Raw genomic sequence first — 22,235 nt, 5'->3', positions numbered from 1 at the left:
AAATTTAGTAATATATCATTCCATGAAGTCATATAAATTCTGACATGATGCCTGCATACAATGAATTGTAAGCTCATGAATATTGACATCAGATAGTGAATCACAAACAGAAATTCTCTTGTAGGAGAGAATGTAATGTTATATCCAGTCTGTCTTATCTGTCTTCATTTCTCAATCATTTCCCTATATCAGGTTCATTCCACTAATCCTTTTACTTAACAGTGCTCTTATTTCAAGACAAGTAACCTTCTATTATAATTTTACAATCGTATGATACCACGTTTGTGCTGTTAAAACAGTTTAATAAAAGTTGTACATAAGCACTTGACCACCACAATCCAGTACTGACAGATACCATTTTAATTCAGAATTAGGCAATTATCTGTAAATATAGTTGTAGTATTGAGATAAACATTCCTGAGTTGAATATCTAATGACACTGCAATACCTTAACATGACTCACTGAGATGCATACCCACTTAAACTTTTGATTATCTGCTTGATCATCATTATTATCATCTTTTAACATCCATGTTCCATATTTGCATAGATTGGATGGCTTGACAAGACCCAATGGGTCTGAGGACTGCATTGTGCTCCAATATTTGCTTTAGCAGGGTTTCTACGCTGTATGCCCTTCTAAATGCCTTCTACTTTACAGAGTGTACTGGGTGCTTTTTGTGTGGAACCAGCACTAGTGAGGTGACTATTTAGCTTGCAAGATAGGAAGCCATACGACGGAGGCTTAACCTTAACCATAGGAAAATTTGAAGTTGACAATAGATGGAGAGTACCTTACTCTCTGCTTCTTTCAAAGACTTTTAAAGTGCATATCAACGTTTTCTCAATGTGAAACCAGCAGAGGGACCAGATATCCTAGTTGACAGCAGTATGATAAGGCAATTAAAAATATGGAGACAAGGAAAGCCTCTTGTCCATCACGAATTACCGCAGTGATATTTAAAATATCTAATGGATAGGGATAGAATGGTCATCTGAGTAATTAATCAGTTTATTCAAGAATGTGTCATCATTGATGACTGGCATAGCAGCATTATAGTCAGCTATTACAAGTGTAAAGGGGATGCCTTAGACAAAGGTAATTGCAGTAGTATCATATTTCTGAACTAGGTAATGAAAGTTACTGAAATAATTATAGCCAAATTAATTAGAAACAAAATTAGATGAAATGCAGTTTGCTTTTGTCCTGGGCACAAGTAATACTGATTACTATTTTCTTAATCAGACAACTGCAAGAGAAAATTTTAGCTAAGAGTAAATCTTTATACTTGGCATTTGTAAACCTAGAGAAAACCTTTGACAAAGTCCCTTGCTCAGTGATATGGTGGTCACTGAGGAAGCTGTGGGTAGACAAATGGCTTGTGAAAGCTGTACAGGCCATGTACAGGGGTGCTGTCAGTGAGGTGAGAGTTAGCCATGCGTACAGTGATGAATTTAGTGTACAAGTAGGAGTTTACCAGGGCTCAGTTCTCAGTCCCATCCTATTCATCATTGTCCTCCAGACCATAACTGAGGAATTCAAGACTAGCTACCCTTGGGAACTACTACATTCTGATGAACTTGTTCTCATAGTGGAATCTGTAACAGAATTATAAATTCCATGTGTGGAAGCAGTTAACTGAAGCAGTAGACTGAAGTTCTAGTAAGCAGGAAAATAGATAGGATGCTACCCTCTTCAGGGGGTACCCTCAATATATATAGGAAAAGTTTAAGCAGAAATTCCATGTGGTGTACCCAGTGCAAACTATGGAGGCAAAAGAGGTGCAGTAGAATTACAGGAAGGTTAATGGAGAAAGTAGTTTTTGTATGTGGAAGAAAACAAGGTGCCACGAAGTCCAAGGTCAAATAAAAATTGATTTTCTCAAATGCCCTGGAGGCTCCCTAGAAGTAATAGATAATTTCTGTTTCCTAGATGACCTAACTAGCAGTGGAGGAGGATGTTATGAAAGTGTAGTCACAAGAATAAGACTAGGATGGAATAAGTTCAGACAGTTATGTTGGCAACAAAAGTTCTCTCATTCCAAGTGAAAGGCAGATTGTATGATGCTTGTGTATGCACAGCAATGTTACATTGTAGTGAGACATGGGCCCTGAATGTAAATAACATACAAAGACCAGAGAGGAATGAAACCTGTGCACTCTGCTGGATGTGCAATGCTATTGTACATATATGACAAAGTGCAAATGTATTGAGATATAGGTGAGGTATAAGGGGAATTAGGTGTACTGTGCAAGAGAGAAGACTACATTGATTTGGTCACGTGATGTATATGGATGGGGGCAGTCACATAAAGAAGTGTTGATTGCTTGAAATGGATGGAACTTATGGAAGAAGAAGACTCAAGAAGCCACAGTATGATGTATTGAAGGTTGATTATGTAAGGCTGAACATTAACGAGGAGATGACAAAGGCCTGCAATGATTGACATTTTGCTGTGCTTAAGAAGACCCACCCATTACAATGCAGATGATAGTGTATGATATTAGTCTGCTTGTATGAGGGGGTGCTGGAAAAATTTATGGCTTTGGATAAAAGAAAGTATAGGAGGATCAGTTAATTATGATTTTATTCAACATATTCCCTTCTCAGATTCACACACTTATTGCAGCAATCCTTCAGTTTTTTTAAGCCCTGTAAAAGAACTTAGTAAGTTGGGCCTCCAACTAGGTCTTTCGGTAGAAACTTTTCAGCATCCCTTCGTATGTATGGGGCCTTGTATAACCTTCTTCTTTCCCCTCTCTCTAACACATCAAGCATTACCCCACATTTTCATCCCTCCTCTATCTACTATAGTCACCTAGGAGCAGAACTGGCACATATTACATGGTCACTACACTCTGGAACTACTTCTATTTCTCATCTTCCCAAACCACATTATTTCTATCAATCATCTCTTTTCTGTACCTTCAGCCATTGCTGTTTCTCCCCTTTACTATAATCCATTCTAAACAACTCTTATCTTCTATCATCCTCAAAAACCTCTCATGTCTACCATCATGACCCATCTACTATATCCCCTTGTGTACTCCTATATATCCCACTCCACTGCTCCTACACCTTGCACATCATCCCACTGCTTTTGTTCTATTCTGTTCGTGGAGAGCCACTTCCATATCTCTCACTTTACCTCTCTACGTACAGGTATTTCCCATCATCTGCACTCCCACCTTGTATCTTGAGGGTTGCCTTGTATCTTGAGGGTTTACTCTAGCATTCCATCATTACTTTCCTTTTATCCCCTTTAGGCATGTATCTTCTTTCTAGCCGGACACTTGTGCGTTTCCCTCTATCATACTTTAGCCTTTCAACACCTGGCATAAATCCACCCACCTCCACCTTCCCTCTCAAATACTTCCTCTTAATAGTGGGAACTTCCCTTTCCTTTTTCCCTGTTCTTTTCTGTTTTGTGCATTAGATGGCAAACTGACTAGTGTTGGAAGCATGAAAAAAGCACCTAGTACACTTTGTAAAGTTATTGGCACCAGGAAGGACATCAAGCCATGGAGCTCAATATGGCCCTGCAGCTTGTCAGTTTTCATCAAACTATCCATTCCTTGCCAGCATGGAAAGCAGATGTAAAATGATCATTTAAAAAATTTTTTTTTAAATTTTTATCTAGTTTCAGCTCACAAGCTGTGGCCATGCTGGGGCACCGCCATTTCTTATAATCACTCAGAAAGTATCGAGTCCCTCTTTAAGAAGTTATTAAACCTCTCAAGAACGATCTTCAATGGATTCCTCACGTTCGTTGAAGGCAGAGTAACGAACGATACAGGAGATCCTGCTTCACGCTCAGGACTCAATACAATCTCGCATCATCGTGATGTTGTTGACCGATCAAAGGAATCGGATACCGTTGTGACACATACTTAAGAAATGATCCTTAAAAGCATGGTCTTTTAAAATTAAATCATAATGATTTAATTATTTAAAAAAACTCTGTGTCATGAAATCAGTTGACTTAATAGGGTTAAATTTGTAATATTGTCATTGAGAAGATTGACCAAAAAAATAATGGCTTATTCCTTTATTAATGAAACTAAATATACTGAAAGTATTTATAACTGTATTAAAATGGCACCATTGCTGGCCTATAAATAGCAATAGTGAGTGCTATAGTGCAAGGAGCTAATTTGTTTCACTGATGTCCTCAGAAAGCATCAGCATCAATATCCCAGTTTCCTCCTGCATACTTATGTTGCCTTATACTAACACATAACCAAACTAATAAAATCCTAACAGTCAACTGCTATTCATTGCTTTTATCTATTTATTTGTTTGCTAATTACTTTTGGAAAGAGAAAATGTGACAATGCAAAATTACTTCCTATTTCAGCTATATCTGTCCTTCACTTATAATATGTAAAAAATAGTGTAATTCAGACTTGTGCCTCAAGGAATCTGAACAAAATTTGAACATTATTTTAGTATTAAGGAAAAAAAATCCTTAATAACCAACGAATCATTTGTTTATAGCAGTGGTTTTCAACCAGGGTTCCGAGGAACCTTAGGGTACCACCAGTACAGTCCAAGGGTTCCGCAAGAAGTTACAAAACTGCTAAAATCGGCAGTAATTTTTAAGCCTCCTGTGCAGATATGTGTGCATAAGACTATTAAATTATTGCACAGGGGTTCCTCGAGCCAGTGGAATGTTTCCTCGGGGTTCCGCTCCAGCAAAAAGTTTGAAAAGCACTGGTTTATAATATTGAAATGGTTATTATTTTATTATTAAATCTCAGAGCGAGATGTAAACAGCAACCGCTCGACAATGTAAAGTATAAAAGCCATCTCAATATGGCTAACCACAAAGTGGGGGTGTTACTGTAGCTTTTTTAAAAAAAAAGCTACAGTAACACCCCCACTTTGTGGTTATTATTTTGTTCAAAGAGTTTAGAATTGCTACCCTGTATTATATATCTTTGAAAAGAAATAGTCTATTCAATCTGTTTATAACAAATATCATGGTGAACTAATTCTCTGACTTGATTAAAACAATACTGGCAATAACAAAATGGTTTATGCAAGATAATACATATTCTAATTACATTCAGGTCTTATCATGATTACATTTTGCATGTTAAAGCTATCATACATGACTTGATTCCTCTGTAATCAAGTTTTTTTGTTTTTTTTTAATAATCATATTTTGTGAAAATTTGAATAGTTGTAGGAAGATGTGAAATTTCTTTAGACTTTGAAATAAGGTGAGGGTTTTTTTTTTTGGGGGGGGTTCAATGAGGAAACTAGCCATTTATCTGCATTTAGAAATCTTGTCAACTATAGAAAAATGAAAGAGCATATTAAAACTATTACCTATGAAGAACAAATTTTCTCAGAACATTGTGATTAATGTATTTTTAGAACTATGACAGATGATTTCTATGCAGCAATAACATGTTTCAGTATAGTTTCTCAAGTATTTAGTTCTGAAAATCCATTTTCTAAGATTCTATGTCTCAGCATCGATGAATGCAAACTCCTTTTTCTCCAAGTACATTTAGGCAAATGGCAACAAAGCTTTTGATAAAGTATTTCACTACAAAATTCATTGCTTTAATGTCTGACTACCCAGTTCCATTATAGTGTGGTCTTATCTGAGCAATTCTAGCCATATTTTCTACAGTTCATGAACTTTTCCCATTTTTTCCAAAGGAAAGTGGCTGGCAGGCTTGTATTATTTTGTTACAACTTCATATTTTAAATTGAGAACCACTCAGTAGTCTTTGTTCTTCATTTTAACAAGTAACAGTAATGTTTTGGGTTGACTCAATTACATGTTTCTCTTATAAATATGTAACCTTGTATTTAATGCAAGGAAATTGTTGTTTGATACAAAATTTTACATTCCAAACTTTAGAAGAATGAAAGAAATTAATTCAATTCAACTCATTATATTTTAATATATGATTTTAGGTCATTGGAAATAATTAATATTATAAAATATGTTTATTTTATTTAAAAAATGTCTATAATACTTTAATTTTCTATTTTGCAGCCCACCAGCTTTTATATATATATATATCATCATCGTTTAATATCCGCTTTCCATGGGTTGGACGGTTCAACTTGGGTCTGGGAAGCCCGAAGGCTGCACCAGGCCAGTCAGATCTGGCAGTGTTTCTACAGCTGGATGCCCTTCCTAATGCCAACCACTCCGTGAGTGTAGTGGGTGCTTTTTATGTGCCACTGACACAGGTGCCAGACGAGGCTGGTGAATGGCCACGCTCAGATGGTGCTTTTTACGTGCCACCAGCATGGAGGCCAAGCAAGGCTGGCAACGGCCATGATCGGATGGTGTTTGTTACGTGCCACCAGCACGGAGGCCAGTCGATGCGGTGCTGGCTACGGCCATGTTCAGATGGTTCTCTTATGTGCCACTGGCACTGGTACCACGACTACAAATTCCATTGATGTTGATCGATTTCGATTTTATTTTATTTATATATATATATATATATATATATATATAACTTACAAAATTAGAGCAAAATAAAAATTCTAATGCCAAATATGCTGAAAAAAAAGACAAAATTGTCAATAACCATTATAATTTATGCATCTCAAAGCAAACCGATAGAAATTTCTAAAAGATCCGTTATTACCGTATTGGTCCCAATTTCGGGGTTAATTCATAAGAATTTTCCCCTCTTCAGCGATAAATACGTGAGATATAAGTGAAATACTTACTCATACCCATGGAAAAAGCAAGTACTAAGTCCTGAGCAGACCTAATTACCCCAAATATATCCAAAATAGAAAATCTTTGGCACATCTTGGGACACGTGTGATTTGAACTAGAAACTTTCACAGATTATTTATAAACGTATTCTTTGATATGCTGGCCATTGATAAAATTTTTTTCCCCAAAAAAATTTTATCCTACATTATTTATAAATTGAATAGTGTTCACTTCCGGATTCTCTCACTCTGTGAAAGTTTCTAGTTCAAATCACACGTTTCTCGAGATGTGCCGAAGACTTTCTATTTTGGATATATTTGGGGTACTTAGGTCTGCTCAGGACTTAGTACTTGCTTTTTCCATGGGTATGAGTAAGTATTTAACTTATATCTCACATATTTATCGCTGAAGAGGGGAAAATTCTTATGAATTAACCCCGAAATTGGGACCAATACGGTAATAACAGATTTAAAAAAAATTTTTGTCGGTTTGTTTTGAGACGCATAAATTATAATGGTTATTGACAATTTTGTCTTTTTTTGGCATAATTGGCATTAGAATTTTTATTTTGCCCTAATTTTGTAAATTATTTATAAATTTAACCTTTAAAGGTATTTTTTGATATGCTGGCCATTGATAAAATTTTTTTCCTGAAAAAGATTTTATCCTACATTAGTTATATATATATATATATATATATATAATGACTTGCAAGACAATTGCAAAATTTGGATAAGCATATTTTGTTTCAAGACTCAATCTATAGTGAACACAAATACACTGATATTAAAAACTAGATTTTAGGAAACCATACGTATCATAACAATCGTATTATTACAATAGTCAAAGGAATATTTGGGAAATGGTATGGGTGAAACACTACTTAGATTTTACAGTGCACTTGGTGTTGTAATCAATTATATATTACTTAACAAGCATTGCTAATTATTGAGATTGGCTTGATTATTCTTCAGTACTATATAATCAAACTGCCATTCATATAGCACAGATATGTCCCTCTCCAAGGAATATGTCCCTCTCATGAACATTGTTCTTTTCATAAACATAGGCACAGGAGTGGCTGTGTGGTAAGTAGCTTGCTAACCAACCACATGGTTCCGGGTTCAATCCCACTGTGTGGCATCTTGGGCAAGTGTCTTCTGCTATAGTCCCGGGCCGACCAATGCCTAGTGAGTGGATTTGGTAGACGGAAACTGAAAGAAGCCTGTCGTATATATGTATATATATATATATGTGCGTGTTTGTGTGTCTGTGTTTGTCCCCCTAGCATTGCTTGACAACCGATGCTGGTATGTTTACGTCCCCGTCACTTAGCGGTTCGGCAAAAGAGACCGATAGAATAAGTACTGGGCTTACAAAGAATAAGTCCCATGGTCGATTTGCTCGACTAAAGGCGGTGCTCCAGCATGGCCACAGTCAAATGACTGAAACAAGTAAAAGAGAAAGTAAAAGAGAAAGTAAAAGAGAAAGATCAACAGTTTAATAAGAATCAAGCAACCTAATTTTCTCCCTTCTCAAATGATTCAACATTGACAGCAAGAAGTAGATATAAACAAACAGCTAGCTGGACTGAGACGAAATGAGCTTCGTCACTGAAAACTATAGTGATGATGATGGTGGTAGTGGTGGTGTATTGATAGTGAAAAATATACCCCTTTGTTCACACTTTACACCAGTGGTTTTCAACCAGGGTTCCGCGGAACTTTAGGGTTCCGCCAGTACAGTCCAGGGGTTCCGCAAGAAGTTAAAAACTGCTAAAATCGGCAGTAATTTTTAATTCTCCTGTGCAGATATGTGTGCATAAGACTATTAAATTATTGCACAGGGGTTCCCCGAGCCAGTGGAATGTTTCCTTGGGGTTCCGCTCCAGCAAAAAGTTTGAAAAGCACTGCTTTACACTTTAGTTTGTTAGAAAGGAGGAGGAGGTGGAGTGAGAGAATAAGAGGGAATATGAGAGTGAGTGAGAGAGCAGATAACCAGCCGATGCATTATGCTGTCACTCATGTAGTTAGTGGAAGTGAGAGGTGAAGAGAAAGAGAGAAATATTAAAGACATGAAGAGGGGAATTACATGGCTAAAAAGTTTGTTGAAGAGGTGGAGAGAAAGAGAGAAATATAAAATGTATAACGGGTAAATTTTAAAATCATATATTATATTATTGTGACTGGAAATGAAATATAACTTAGCTAAATAAACTAAAAATGTAAATCTTTTTTTTTCTTAAATAGCTTCTCTCAATCTTTTTTGTTTTGGGGAATCCACGTAGCATTGACTTATGTTCATTCTCAGGCTAACAGGCCAAAGGGACACAACTCTTAACTCCCTTCTCTCAATGCTCTTTTATTATTTCTTTTTGAGTTTACACTTTTCCTCTCATTCTTTCTCGTTCTTCTTCACTCTTCCTCCGAGAGCAACAATGTTGTATTTTGAGCCTGGATGGTTGCTCAGTAATACATAGCTCAATATATACAAGCTCGTCTGTCTATCATCATCATCATTTAATGTCCATTTTCCATGTTCACCCAGCTTGGACAGTTTGACAGTATTTGGTGTGAGCTGGCAGAAACGTTAGCATGCTGGGCACAATGCGTAGCCGTATTTCGTCTGCCATTACGTTCTGAGTTCAAATTCCGCCGAGGTCGATTTTGCCTTTCATCCTTTCGGGGTCGATAAATTAAGTACCAGTTACGCACTGAGGTCGATGTAATCGACTTAATCCGTTTGTCTGTCCTTGTTTGTCCCCTCTGTGTTTAGCCCCATGTGGGTAGTAAAGAAATAAGTATTTGGTGAGCTATGGAGCCATGTGAAGCTCCAAATGCAGTTTTGGTATAGTTTCTATGGGTGGATGCCTTTCCCAATGCCAACTAACTACTGCACTGAATTATCAGAGGCATGAAACTTATAGTAGCACATATTTAAATTCTGTATATATTAAATATCACAAATGATTTGTTAACTATTATTTTTCTATATCAATAGCAGTGAAATTTGTAGTTGACAGTGGATGCTAAGACTCAGAAGTCATTAGTTGGCAATCTTACCACTGCTGCAGTTGGACGGTTTTCATTTGCTGGTGACGTACTTCTGAGCTTTCTATAGCAAATTTTAATATTGGATCTTTTCCTTTTGATGGACGGAATTTCTAGTTAACTAAACAATTTGAAACTTCGTATACTGGTAGAATGTGTGAAAAGAAAACATTCTTTTCACTTAATATTTAGTAAAATATACAGAATGCTATTCAGAACCATTACTGTTTCTATTGCATATAACACACACACACACACACATGAATGTACGTATACTGATCCCAGGACCTTCAACTTCAGGGAGATGACACCAAGGACTTGGTAATATGTGGTTCATGAGAAAACTTACCCACCTCAGTGAAACTGAGTTCTAGCAGAGCTGTGTGTGTGTGTGTAATGAATAAATCTTTATATATAAAAGTGAAGTTGTGTGTCTGTCTCCTTCGATTTAGATTCCTAACTACTCCCACATTTTGCGGTGCAGTGTAACCAAAACCGGGTATCTTATAGTCGTGATTCATATCGAGCCCTTCTGGGTATTAGCGCGCGTCTACGATGAGTCTACGATTTTAAAAATAATTTACCATAATTTTTTTTCCATTTTAATGCATGTTTTTAAATATAAGGGAAGTAACTCTCTAAAAATGTCTACGATGAGTCAACGATTTAAAAAAAAAATTACCATCATATTTTTTCCATTTTTAATGCATTTTTTTGCTATTTTTTGGCTATAACTCTCTTAAAATGCTTATATAGTTATTTCCCTTACAAATCCGAGCAACGCCGGGCGATACTGCTAGTATATAATAAAAGAAAGAAAATGCATACAATTTATATATTTTTAATATACTTTAAAGGATAGACTATTATGATAGTTTACCAGTTTCGCGTTTGTGCAATCACCTCCCCTGTCTCGAATGATAACAGTCACCAGTCACCTCCCCTTAGATTTTTTCTCCATGCTGATTTATTTACTAACTCCCATACAAACAACACGGACTAAAAACTTCTCAAGAAAATATGAAATTGCAATATTTTCACCAATTTCAATGTCATGAGTAGCGAAATGTGAAAGTGGTAGACTATCATAATATTCAATTCCTTAAAATATATTAAAGATTTATAAAGTGTGTGCATTTACCTTCTTTTATTATATATTTTTTCATTACAACTCATCACGTGGGGAAATTCTCTTCAACGAAATTCTTGAGTGGCTGTGTGGTAAGTAGCTTGCTAACCAACCACATGGTTCCGGGTTCAGTCCCACTGTGTGGCATCTTGGGCAAGTGTCTTCTGCTATAGCCCCGGGCCGACCAATACCTTGTGAGTGGATTTGGTAGACGGAAACTGAAAGAAGCTTGTCATATATATATATATGTGTGTGTGTCTGTGATTGTTCCCCTAGCATTGCTTGACAACCGATGCTGGTGTGTTTACATTCCTGTAACTTGGCGGTTCAGCAAAAGAGACCGATAGAATAAGTACTGAGCTTATAAAGAATAAGTCCCGGGGTCGATTTGCTCGACTAAATGCGGTGCTCCAGCATGCTCGCAGTCAAATGACTGAAACAAGTAAAAGAGTAAAAGATTATATATATAGCTTCATTTTCACAGATGATTGCTGTCTCTCTGTGCTTCCTTGCAAATGACATATTTGATTTTCTGTTTATGACCTCTCAGATGACTATTCAGTCCTGCTGTAGATCTGCATGGTTTGAAGCATAGGTGACAGACAAAAGTTGTTACCTTCACTGGTTCAATGCAACTTATCTAGCATCTTCCTCTTTGGGGGAGCAGTGCTTTCCCTGAAAAGGGCTGCTTAATCACAAGAATCACCACACAGGAGTTGGTCCCTGTCATGGAAAGACAAGATAAGACGTTAGGATAAGACCTTTGCTACCTATGTGCAGATTTGTAACTGAGTGCTTCCAACTAGTAGGTCTGCATACAGTGCCACTCTTCCATTGCTGTAGGACTTTCAATAATAAATGGAATGACAAATGAGGTCATCATAAAGAGATATCTGTATGTCATTAATTATAGTGATAAAAGCTTGTACAACACGAGCCCCACTCTCTGAGTACCTGTGATTTGTACCCAGTGACAGGCTGAAGTGAGATGACCACTAATGATGTGAAATTATAGAGTGTTCCTTTCCTAGGAGGAGGATGTGACATCAGTAAGGGGTCTTTCACTCTTGGTAGCTAATTCTAATTAATCTATAGTTTGGGACCCTGACAAATGCTACTATGGGTCAGAGTAGATCTAGGAACAGTAATGGCTAAGAGGTGGTTCTACACTCCTCAAAATCATGGAACTTGCAAACAAGGGCTCCACTACTACATGCAGTTTAAAGATATACCCAAGACACACACACATATATATGCACAACTGGGCCCTTTGCCCAATTTTCATCCTCAAGACAACCACCACCATTCATCATTTCCCTAGCTGCAGTTCTTCCTTGACACCTACCCCAAATCACTTCACTTGTTATCCATTAATCTACTTTTCTCACTACACACTCTTTTATTGATCACCACCCCTACTATATCACCAAATTACCCCCACCACCACCAGGTCTCACTCTCCTCATACAGTACACGTGTCTCTCTTTCTTCCCCATCCATTCCTGCAACCTACTCAACAGCATGTCAACTCTCTCTCTTTTGTGTTGTCAAAAAATTTGGACCTGAACTAGGGGCTTTTTGACACACTGATTCCAAAAATGACATCCATTTATTACCATTGTATCAAAATTTCAAGATATTGGATCCATAGAATTTCAAAGTTTTATCAATAAAACAGCTTGAGGAACTAGGCATAAATTACAAACAGATATAGAAATTGACTTTCCTTTAAGACCAGAATGTTTTCTTAAAATTCTACTTGAAAACTAGTAAAAATCTTAAAATTTCTACAGACAAATTACATTATTGTTTAAGCCTAATTTCCCATGAATGTGTGTTTGGATGATTTTCTTGATTGATATGCATTTGTTAAATAATTGTAAACTGTAACCCTTCCCCTTTGGGAGAAGGAGCTTTGGTTATTGTTTAAAAATTGAATTGTGTCCCTGTTTGGGAAAATTGACAATATTTTCAACGTTTATACGGAAGCATTTTTGTTAGAATGCCTTCGATAGAAGAAAGTCCAAAAATGAATTTCGCTGCAGCCGTGAACTCATTAAAATTAAAATGGAAGAAATACAAACCTATTTCGGATTGATCACCGACAAAGACAGTGAATCTAGGATAACACCACCAAACGAAATAAAAAATTAAATTAAAGAAAAGACTATTGTCTATAAAGTATACAATGTAGAGAAAAAAAAGATTTGAACACCTGGAGGAAAGCACCATCGAAAAGTGTCTTGGTGCGACTATGAAAGATATCTAACCAGAGGCGGTAAATTTGCCACAATAGAAGCAAGGTTTGAGTCAACGGAGCATGCAAGAGAGTACTCGACTCGAACCTTGCAAAGTGGAAATATTTTATTTTTACCTTTATATCTGGGACATAGGACGTCCCGGATAAAAATTAAAAATGTCCCCCCAGAAGTAGAGGTAGGCTGGATTGTAGCTACACTTCTATACAAGAGGGAGGACAAGATACAATTGATCGAAATTGCAAGAGACGGGCCTACAATTCCAGTCTGTTATATATTTTGAGTATTGTTATCACTAGCGATATCAAGATATAACTTTGTATTTTATGTGTAGATGTATATATATATATAGATGTACATGTAATATGGACACATATATATACACATATATACATGAACTAGCACTATGACCCGGCAATGACGGGGCATAATGCTAGTGTTTAATAAATGTTGCTTACTGCAAGTTATGGATGGTTCTTTTATGACTTCATTGCTTTCAGGCTTACTTAAGGTATTTTCGCATCTGACATCACAAAATGCATCTGAATAAACATTGCTGGACAGTAAATAGAGACTTGGACATTGCTTAGAAAATAATTTTCATTTTTAACCTTGTATATAGTATGCACTAGGGATTTAGACCTTTAAATTTTGGGAAATAAATGCAGATTATACTCGAGGATTTACGGTAAGTTTTATCTATCTATCTAACTATATATATATATATGTGTGTGTGTGTGTGCCTATATATATATATAGGCACAGGCATGGCTGTGTGGTAAGAAGCTTGCTTGTGAGTTCAGTTCCACCATGTGGCACTTCGGGAAAATGCCTTCTACTATAGACCTGGGCCAACCAATGCTCTTCAAGGGAATTTTGGAAATGGAAACTGTGGCAGCTTGTCAGATATACATATAAAACTGTGTACTTGTGATTTGTGTTTGTCTTCATAACTGCTCAACAGCTGGTGTTGGTTTGTTTATGTCCCTGTGAGCGAGTGGTTCATCAAGAGACTGATAGAATAAGTACCAGACTTAAAAAAAAGTTGATTTGTTAGACCAAGCCTTTCAAGGCAGTACCCCAGTATGGCCACGATCCATTGAGTGAAAGATAAAAGATGGAAGATAAGTTTCAGATAGGAAAAGTAAATGGAGGAATGACTGTTATTAGAAAATAAATAAATTTAGTAATAATAAAAGAAGACTGTCCCCTGTGCCAGTGGCACGTAAAAAGCACCATCCAATCATGGCCGTTTGCCAGCCTCGTCTGGCACCTGTGCAGGTGGCACGTAAAAAGCACCTACTACACTCACGGAGTGGTTGGCGTTAGGAAGGGCATCTAGCCATAGAAACACTGCCAGATCAGACTGGGCCTGGCGCAGTCTTCTGGCTTCCCAGACCCCAGTTGAACCGTCCAACCCATGCTAGCATGGAAAATGGACGTTAAACGATGATGATGATGATGATGATGATGTATTGGAGATATAAGTCAGAAAATGGAAGGGTTAGAGGTCCAATATAATAGATCCTGGATTCAAATTTTTTAAGATAATGTTTACATCAAGGACTACTTTACTTCATACTTTTAGATGATAATGCAACACATACATACATACAATAATAACAACATCAATATCTTTTTTTAACAATTTCATCATTGAATTTTATACAGAAATAATTGAAATAGTATATTATAGGCTGTAAATTTGTTGCCAGCATGGAGGTAGGATGCTTCATAAATTGCCCATATGTTGGTTTTAGTTAATGGGGATCATTTCTTCCAAGAATAGTCTTAGGGAAATCTACTTTAGACTTCAAACTTGCTACATTAGTACTATCACTGGAGGTAATTTCTTCTAAATTTCTTTCATTTCTGCTTTCCTGGATGGTCACAGATCTGCCAACAGCACTTGTATTTTTACCAAACTTGCTTTCAAGGTTGTAACCAATAAATCCGACAGTTGCAGCAATTGGCCATGTTATATAAACTGCATATGTCCGAGCAAAATGTATAATCAATGGCCACATCCCAGCACCCTGCAAAATAAAATTTACTTTGATGAATAATTTATTGAATTTCTTCTTTTTGCAAGTGAATGTCTTTAAGTAAACCATACATGATGGTATTGCAATGGCCAGTCAGATCAAATCAGTGTTAATAATTGAATTCATTGAATACACACTTTGTAGTATATCAATATTAAAAACAAAAAGCAAAGCAATAAATGGATCAGCTAGAATGCCAAAAAAGTATTCCACCAGAGGAGAACTTAAAGAGAGAAGTTAAATTTTATTTAGTTAATGTAACTAACATAATTACATAGTGAAAGTGGTAACACAGAGACTGAATAATGTATACATTTCACTGTCTATACTTTATTGTTTTAAAGTGATTGTTTAATTTAAAAGATTACATATTAAAATGTGAAAATAACAGCAGACACTAATAGCTTTTAAAAATCTTCAGTTAACACTTTTAAAATAAAAATATGGATGTGAAAAACTTAAAATAAATGTCAAAGAATTTTCTAAGAATAACAACTGTACAGTCATTAGGAATTATGATGCCTTTGAGAGAAGCTTTAGGTTTTGAAGAAAGATGAAAGCTCAATAGCTCAAAATACCAAATAGTATATCATCTCTAATTGGAAAGAAAGCCCACTGTCCAGAACTGGTGTAAGAATTGGCTGAATGAGTGAAGAAGACGAGGAAAAATTACTGTATTGTAAAAACTCTGCTTGTAAAGATGAGAAACATGAGTTAGTTTAACCTCTCTATTTTCAAATGAAAGGTGCCAGAGATTTTCCAAAAGAACTTTTTTTTAGCTTTACATCAGAAATCACAAATTTCACAGAAGCTTGTACTTAAATTATGGTTTTATAATAAACTGAAAAAGTAGAATGATTTTGAACTGAATAAAATTGGGAACTCAGTATTTATGACAAGCTAGGGATCAGAACACAAAATAGGAACTAAAACTATGTTAGAGCAACAAGAAATAAAAAATCAACATTTTACTACAGTTTTGTGTTTCCTAGCCAATGAAACCTAGCTAAATCCCATGGTTATTTTAAAAAGAAGCATATTCCAAAATGTAAAAAAAATTCTTTCTGGAATTATTCCTCAATGCCTTCCCACAGTATGGATGAATGGGAAAAGTCTAGGAATATGGCTGAGAAATGAATGGAATAAACAGCCCAGAATAATTTAAAAGAAACCTGTAATGTTGGTATGGGACCAGTTTAGAGTTCACCTTACTTAGCCAATGGAACACATCTTAAAAGATATGAAAACTCAAGTTGTAACCCCCTGTAGTTTGAAGAATGCTCTTCAATTCATTGATTTTTGGATATCATGGATGTCAACTGAAGTACAAATAGGAGGTAATCTCAAAAAGCCTGGCTTTGCTATTAATGCAGCTGGATTAAAAGTAGCTTGAAATATTTTATTAGAACATATGGGTTCCAAGAGATTTTTAAAGACTGGCATTGATAATAAATTAGATGAAACAGAAGATAACCTACTGTAGTAGAAAACAAGGCCTTACACTACTGTGGAATGATCAAGATGCAACTACAAACACCACTGTAAATTTAGATGAAGATGAGATGATAAGATTGGACAGATATTTGAAAAATCAGATGAATAAGACAGTGATGGCTTTAAGAGATAAATTCATTTCATAAACAATAACTCTCCATTAAACCTGTGCTTCAGCCTATATAAAGCAAATGATAAGAAAAAGCAAGAATCAAACCAGTTTAAATATTCATGTTGTTTCTTTTGTTTTAAAATTTGCAGCAGTATTACATTGGTTTCTTTAAAAAAGTATAAATAACCATGGTTGCACTCAGTGGTTACATTATATAACAGGATAGAATATGTTACATATTTTTAACTTTAAAAAGTGAGGGTCGTATAGTAAACTGGCCAAAGCTCTCTCTTCACAATGACTACTTGCTCATATTTTGGTTTCCTGTGGCAAAACTGGCCATCTTATTTTGCAACTTCTGGCTGTGCTTCTCATAAAGGACCTTTAGCACATGTTTTCTTAGATATCCACACCGTTTGATTCACTAGTTTCACGATATGCATAGCTAAGAATTTTCCTTGTTATTTTTAAATCACCCCATTCATCTAACCTGTAATACTAACATGTATAATTGTAACCTGTAACTATTTAATTCTTCAAATAACCTTCAAACTGAAATTCCCTAAAATCTTAGTTCTCCGTCCCAGTTTCATAATGTTTTTGCCATTGTTCTCTAAAATATGTACGCATTCTTGTTTTACTTATGTCTCTCACTGTTAGCCATGTTCCTCTCCCCAATAATAGTAAACTGACCATTGCTTATCCACGATGCGCCCACCATTCCTGCCCCCACCACTTATACAGGAAATCTATTCTCAATACCAGAAACCCCTACAAGGATCTACCTCGCTTCTGTACCAGAAGACCTCCTTCACCGGTTAGGTGAGGGTTGGCAATAAGTACAGCAAAGAATTCAGAGTACAAGTTGGGGTTCACCAAGGATTGGTGTTCAGCTCTCTCTTGTTCATCATAGTCCTCCAGGCAATAACAAAGGAATCTAAGACAGGCTGCCCCTGGAGCTCCTCTATGCTGATGACCTTGTTCTTATAGCTGAATCACTAACAGAACTAGAGAAGAAGTTCCAGGTATGGAAGTAAGGTCTAGAATTGAAGGGCCTTAGAGTTCACCAAGCAAAAGCAAAAGTCTTAGTAAGTAGGAAGGCAGACAAATCACAAATCCCTTCAGGCAGATGGCCCTGTTTGATCTGTAGAATAGGCATAGGCAGAAACTTCATAAGATGCACCTGGTATAACCTTTGGACATATAAAAGGAGCAGCAATATCAGAGGAAGGTTAACAGGGAAACTAGTATGTAGAATGTACACAGGTACAATAAACACTGAAAATGTGCAGAAAATAGACTTCATCAACTGTTGGGGTTGGGGGTGAAGCTAGAAGCAGTAGATAGCTTCCATTATCTAGGTAACCAAGTTAGTAGCAGAGTGGATGCTCAGAGAGTATATCTGTGAGAATAAGATTAGGCTGGGCAAAGTTCAGAGGGCTCCTACCTCAGCTGACTACAAAGGGCTTTTCTCTCAGAGAGAAAGGCAGACTGTATGATGCCTGTGTGCAAACAGCCATGCTACATGGCAATGAAACATGGGCTGTGAGAGCCAAAGACATACGTAGGCTTGAGAGAAATGAAGCCAGTATGCTTCACTGGATGTGCAATGTCAGTGTGCATGTTCAACAAAATGTAAGTATCTTGAGAGAAAAGTTGAGCATAAGAGGCATGAGATGTAGTGTGCAAGAGAGACAACTGCGCTGGTATGGTCATGTGATGCATATGGAGGAAGACAGTTGTGTAAAGAAGTGCCTATCTCTAACTGTGGAGGGAACCTGTGGTAGAGGTAGACCCAGGAAGCCATGGGACAAAGTGGTAAGTATGATCTTTGAACTTTGAGCCTCACAGTGGCAATGACTAGTGACACAGACAAAAATCACCATCACTACTACCACAACATTGAGACATGTGTGTGGTTGCATGCCTGGATGTGTGGATGTCTGCAAAATATTTATGTATCCAGGTATGAGACCAATGGACAGGGTGACTATCAGACACTGTGGTTGATGTTTCTCATAGTATACTTGTGTTAGAGTGATTCTGATATACTTATAGGATAGTAGATATACATTTGTAATAAGGCAGTGAGCTGGCAGAAACGTTAGCACACCGGGTGAAATGCTTAGCGGTATTGCGTCTGTCGTTACATTCTGAGTTCAAATTATCGGGATCGATAAATTAAGTACCAGTTACGCAATGGGGTCGATGTAATCAACTTAATCCGTTTGTCTGTCCTTGTTTGTCCACTCTATGTTTAGTCCCTTGTGGGCAATAAAGAAACAGATATACGTTTGTAAGCATAACAGATAATATAGTGTACCTGGGGTACGTATAGCACCACTAATATGGATGGATGGATACATGGGGGTGTATATATATATATAATCACCATCATCATTCAGTGTTTGTTTTCCTTATTGATATGGGGTTTGGTAGTTTGACAAGAGCTGCAGGGTTGCATCATGCCCCATGCCAGTTTTGGCATGGTTTCTACAACTGTATGCCCTTCCAAATGCCAACCACTTTACAATGTGTACTGGGTGCTTTTTCATGCCACCAGCACTAGTGAGGTTGTCAATTACTAATGAGGTTGGAATCACTAATGGTATCACTAGCTTTCAGTATATAATTGATGGCATAATAAAAAAAAATTTAGGCGCAGGAGTGGCTGTGTGGTAAGTAGCTTGCTAACCAACCACATGGTTCCGGGTTCAGTCCCACTGCGTGGCACCTTGGGCAAGTGTCTTCTACTATAGCCTCAGGCCAACCAAAGCCTTGTGAGTGGATTTGGTAGATGGAAACTGAAAGAAGCCCGTCGTATATATATATATATATATATATATATATATATATATATATATATATATATATATTATATATATATATATATATATATACATATATATATATATATGTGTGTGTTTGTGTGTCTGTGTTTGTCCCCCTAACATTGCTTGACAACCGATGCTGGTGTGTTTATGTCCCCATCACTTAGCGGTTCGGCAAAAGAGACCGATAGAATAAGTACTGGGCTTACAAAAGAATAAGTCCCGGGGTCGAGTTGCTCGATTAAAGGCGGTGCTCCAGCATGACCGCAGTCAAATGACTGAAACAAGTAAAAGAGTAAAAGAGTAAGAGTAACCACCTTTGCATTTGCTGATAATGCTTATGGACATAACCAGAATACCCAAGATCACAACTTGACATTCTTAGGTGTAGTGAACAACCTTACTTTAAACAAAGAAGGCATTTTCTTCTAAAGTTATTAATTTAATTTGCTTCATGATTGATATTGGATTAATTAGAATAGATCTAAAATACAAGTGATCTTCATCAACCAGAAAACATGACATCTTTCAAGCATATAATTAACATGTTTACCTACTACTCATGTTAGATTCTAAAATTTTCTGAGAAGCTCCATTGTTTGGTTACTATGAAATGCTTTCCCTTCTCTTCAACACAGAAAGCTTCTAAGAGTTCTAAAGTAGGACGTTACCAACTCTGCAGTGAAAATTACTGATTCAGCTGTGCTACAGGTGGTTGAGACTAATGCTTCAGGTCACGCCATTTGCTGTCATCCTATGTCTGTTGAGATGCCTGGTGTCTTCCTTTTCAAGAACATGTTCACCTTGTGAGCAGACATTCTTCTGTGGAAAGAGAAACCTATGCTATTTTAGAGTCTTTAATGTAGTGGGAAGATTATCTGCTTAGCTTCCAATTCCAGATCAGAGATCAGGTGCTTTCATGTTTGATAATATATGGAGTAATAAAATAAAGAACAAGAAAATAAATCTTTAATATATAAAACTGTCTTGCCTGCACTGTGACATATAGGTTAGAGAAAGTCAATACTGCTGCTAACTCACCTTTCCAAATTTGTACTGTAATGAGATGGTTGTATTTTATAAGGATGTGTGCCATCCCAGCATTACATGAACGCTTCATTTCATGCCTCCCCCAAATCTTTTATATTCTGTAGAGGAAGTCAAAAGAATGATCTCTACACACTCTAAATGTGCTAAAATAGAACTAAGACCTTACAATCCAATACTAACTCATGTGATAAAGGCTATTCAGTCCTTTAAGAGACTGGGCCTTAATTTTATGGACCTCTCCTCTCAGCTACAAATGAACCAATATCTTCTAACCATTGTGGATGAATTCTCAAAGTTCCTTTTTGCTTTCCCATGTGCAGATATGGCTACTGAAACTATAATTAAGTGCTTACCAAAACTCTTCTCAATTTTTGGAGTGCTGTTATATATTCATTCTGATTGTGGTGCATCTTTCATGTTGAAGGATTTATAACAATTCTTGCACCAGCAAAGTATAGCTACTAAGAGAACTATTCCTTACAGCCCACAAGGGAATGGACAAACAGAACAATTCAATGGAGTAATTTGGAGCCAATATCATTAGCCCTGAAATTGTGACACATGAAACCTTTAGAAAAGGAACTAGCTCTCAACTTCAATTTCACTCTTGACTTCAACAAATGACACATACTCTCTCTCTCTTTTACTCTTTTACTTGTTTCAGTCATTTGACTGCGGCCATGCTGGAGCACCGCCTTTAATCGAGCAACTCGACCCCGGGACTTATTCTTTTGTAAGCCCAGTACTTATTCTATTGGTCTCTTTTGCTGAACCGCTAAGTAACGGGGACATAAACACACCAGCATCGGCTGTCAAGCAGTGCTAGGGGGACAAACACAGACACACAAACACACACACGCATACATATATATATATACATATATACGACAGGCTTCTTTCAGTTTCCGTCTACCAAATCCACTCACAAGGCTTTGGTTGGCCTGAGGCTATAGTAGAAGACACTTGCCCAAGGTGCCACGCAGTGGGACTGAACCCGGAACCATGTGGTTGGTAAACAAGCTACTTACCACACAGCCACGCCTGAATGTCTTTTTAACAATTATCGCAAATCTTCAAGTAGGCGGTCAGTCTCTTCATGGCCCTCGTCACTGAGTAACGGGGTGTTCTTGAGCCGTCACAACTTCCAGAATAAATATGACCCTTTAGTGGATGAAGTGAAACCTTTGAATTTTGAACCCTCACTTTGTGGATATCAGATTCATTGGTAGTTGTATGTCCAGTTTCATTAAAACACGGTTCCAAATGGAGATTTCTCTTCCAATTTTGTATCTAAAGCAGTAGTATCCGAGCCCCACGAACAAATGATGCTTCAGAACGCTCTTGAACTTGATACTGCTACACTTATAAATACGTAAGGCGACTCTTCTGAACCAGACCATCGAGTGGTAGTGAGTGGGGATGGTGAACTCTTCGTTACAACCCCTCCACACTCAACTATATTAAACAACTAACCTATTTCTTTACTACCCACAAGGGGCTAAACACAGAGGGTACAAACAAGGACAGACACACGGATTAAGTCGATTACATCGACCGCAGTCCGT

The 22,235-nt window shown here is 36.9% G+C and overlaps 1 protein-coding gene and 1 non-coding gene across 2 annotated transcripts; both read right to left on the bottom strand.

The window, feature by feature from the left end:
- Window positions 1-3,689: 3,689 nt before the first annotated feature.
- Window positions 3,690-3,921, bottom strand: LOC115215330. Its single transcript, XR_003881996.1, has one exon. It is a non-coding gene; the product is annotated as a small nucleolar RNA U3 (small nucleolar RNA).
- A 10,853-nt stretch (window positions 3,922-14,774) lies between these two features.
- On the bottom strand, window positions 14,775-21,173 carry LOC118764624 (small integral membrane protein 12-like). The gene is made up of 2 exons (XM_036505573.1): window positions 20,612-21,173; window positions 14,775-15,174 (listed from the first exon to the last, which is right to left on the bottom strand). Exons 1-2 carry the CDS (start codon window positions 20,738-20,740, stop codon window positions 14,899-14,901), a joined length of 405 nt encoding a protein of 134 aa, XP_036361466.1. The 5' UTR covers window positions 20,741-21,173; the 3' UTR covers window positions 14,775-14,898.
- Between the last annotated feature and the right edge of the window lie 1,062 nt (window positions 21,174-22,235).

This window comes from Octopus sinensis, linkage group LG8, assembly GCF_006345805.1.
Source record: "Octopus sinensis linkage group LG8, ASM634580v1, whole genome shotgun sequence".
Classification (NCBI taxonomy): Eukaryota; Metazoa; Mollusca; class Cephalopoda; order Octopoda; family Octopodidae; genus Octopus; species Octopus sinensis.
Note: the sequence above shows the minus strand (reverse complement) of the source record. Positions and strands in the feature narration are given on the sequence as shown.

What these genes read in the sequence shown, in the direction of transcription:
- LOC118764624 (XM_036505573.1), bottom strand. Translation starts at nt 20,740, where the DNA reads ATGAAGCGTTCATGTAATGCTGGGATGGCACACATCCTTATAAAATAC. An exon ending in ACCTATATGTCACAGTGCAG is followed by an intron (nt 15,175 to 20,611) that starts GCAAGACAGTTT and finishes TTTATTTTGCAG; the next exon opens with GGTGCTGGGATGTGGCCATT.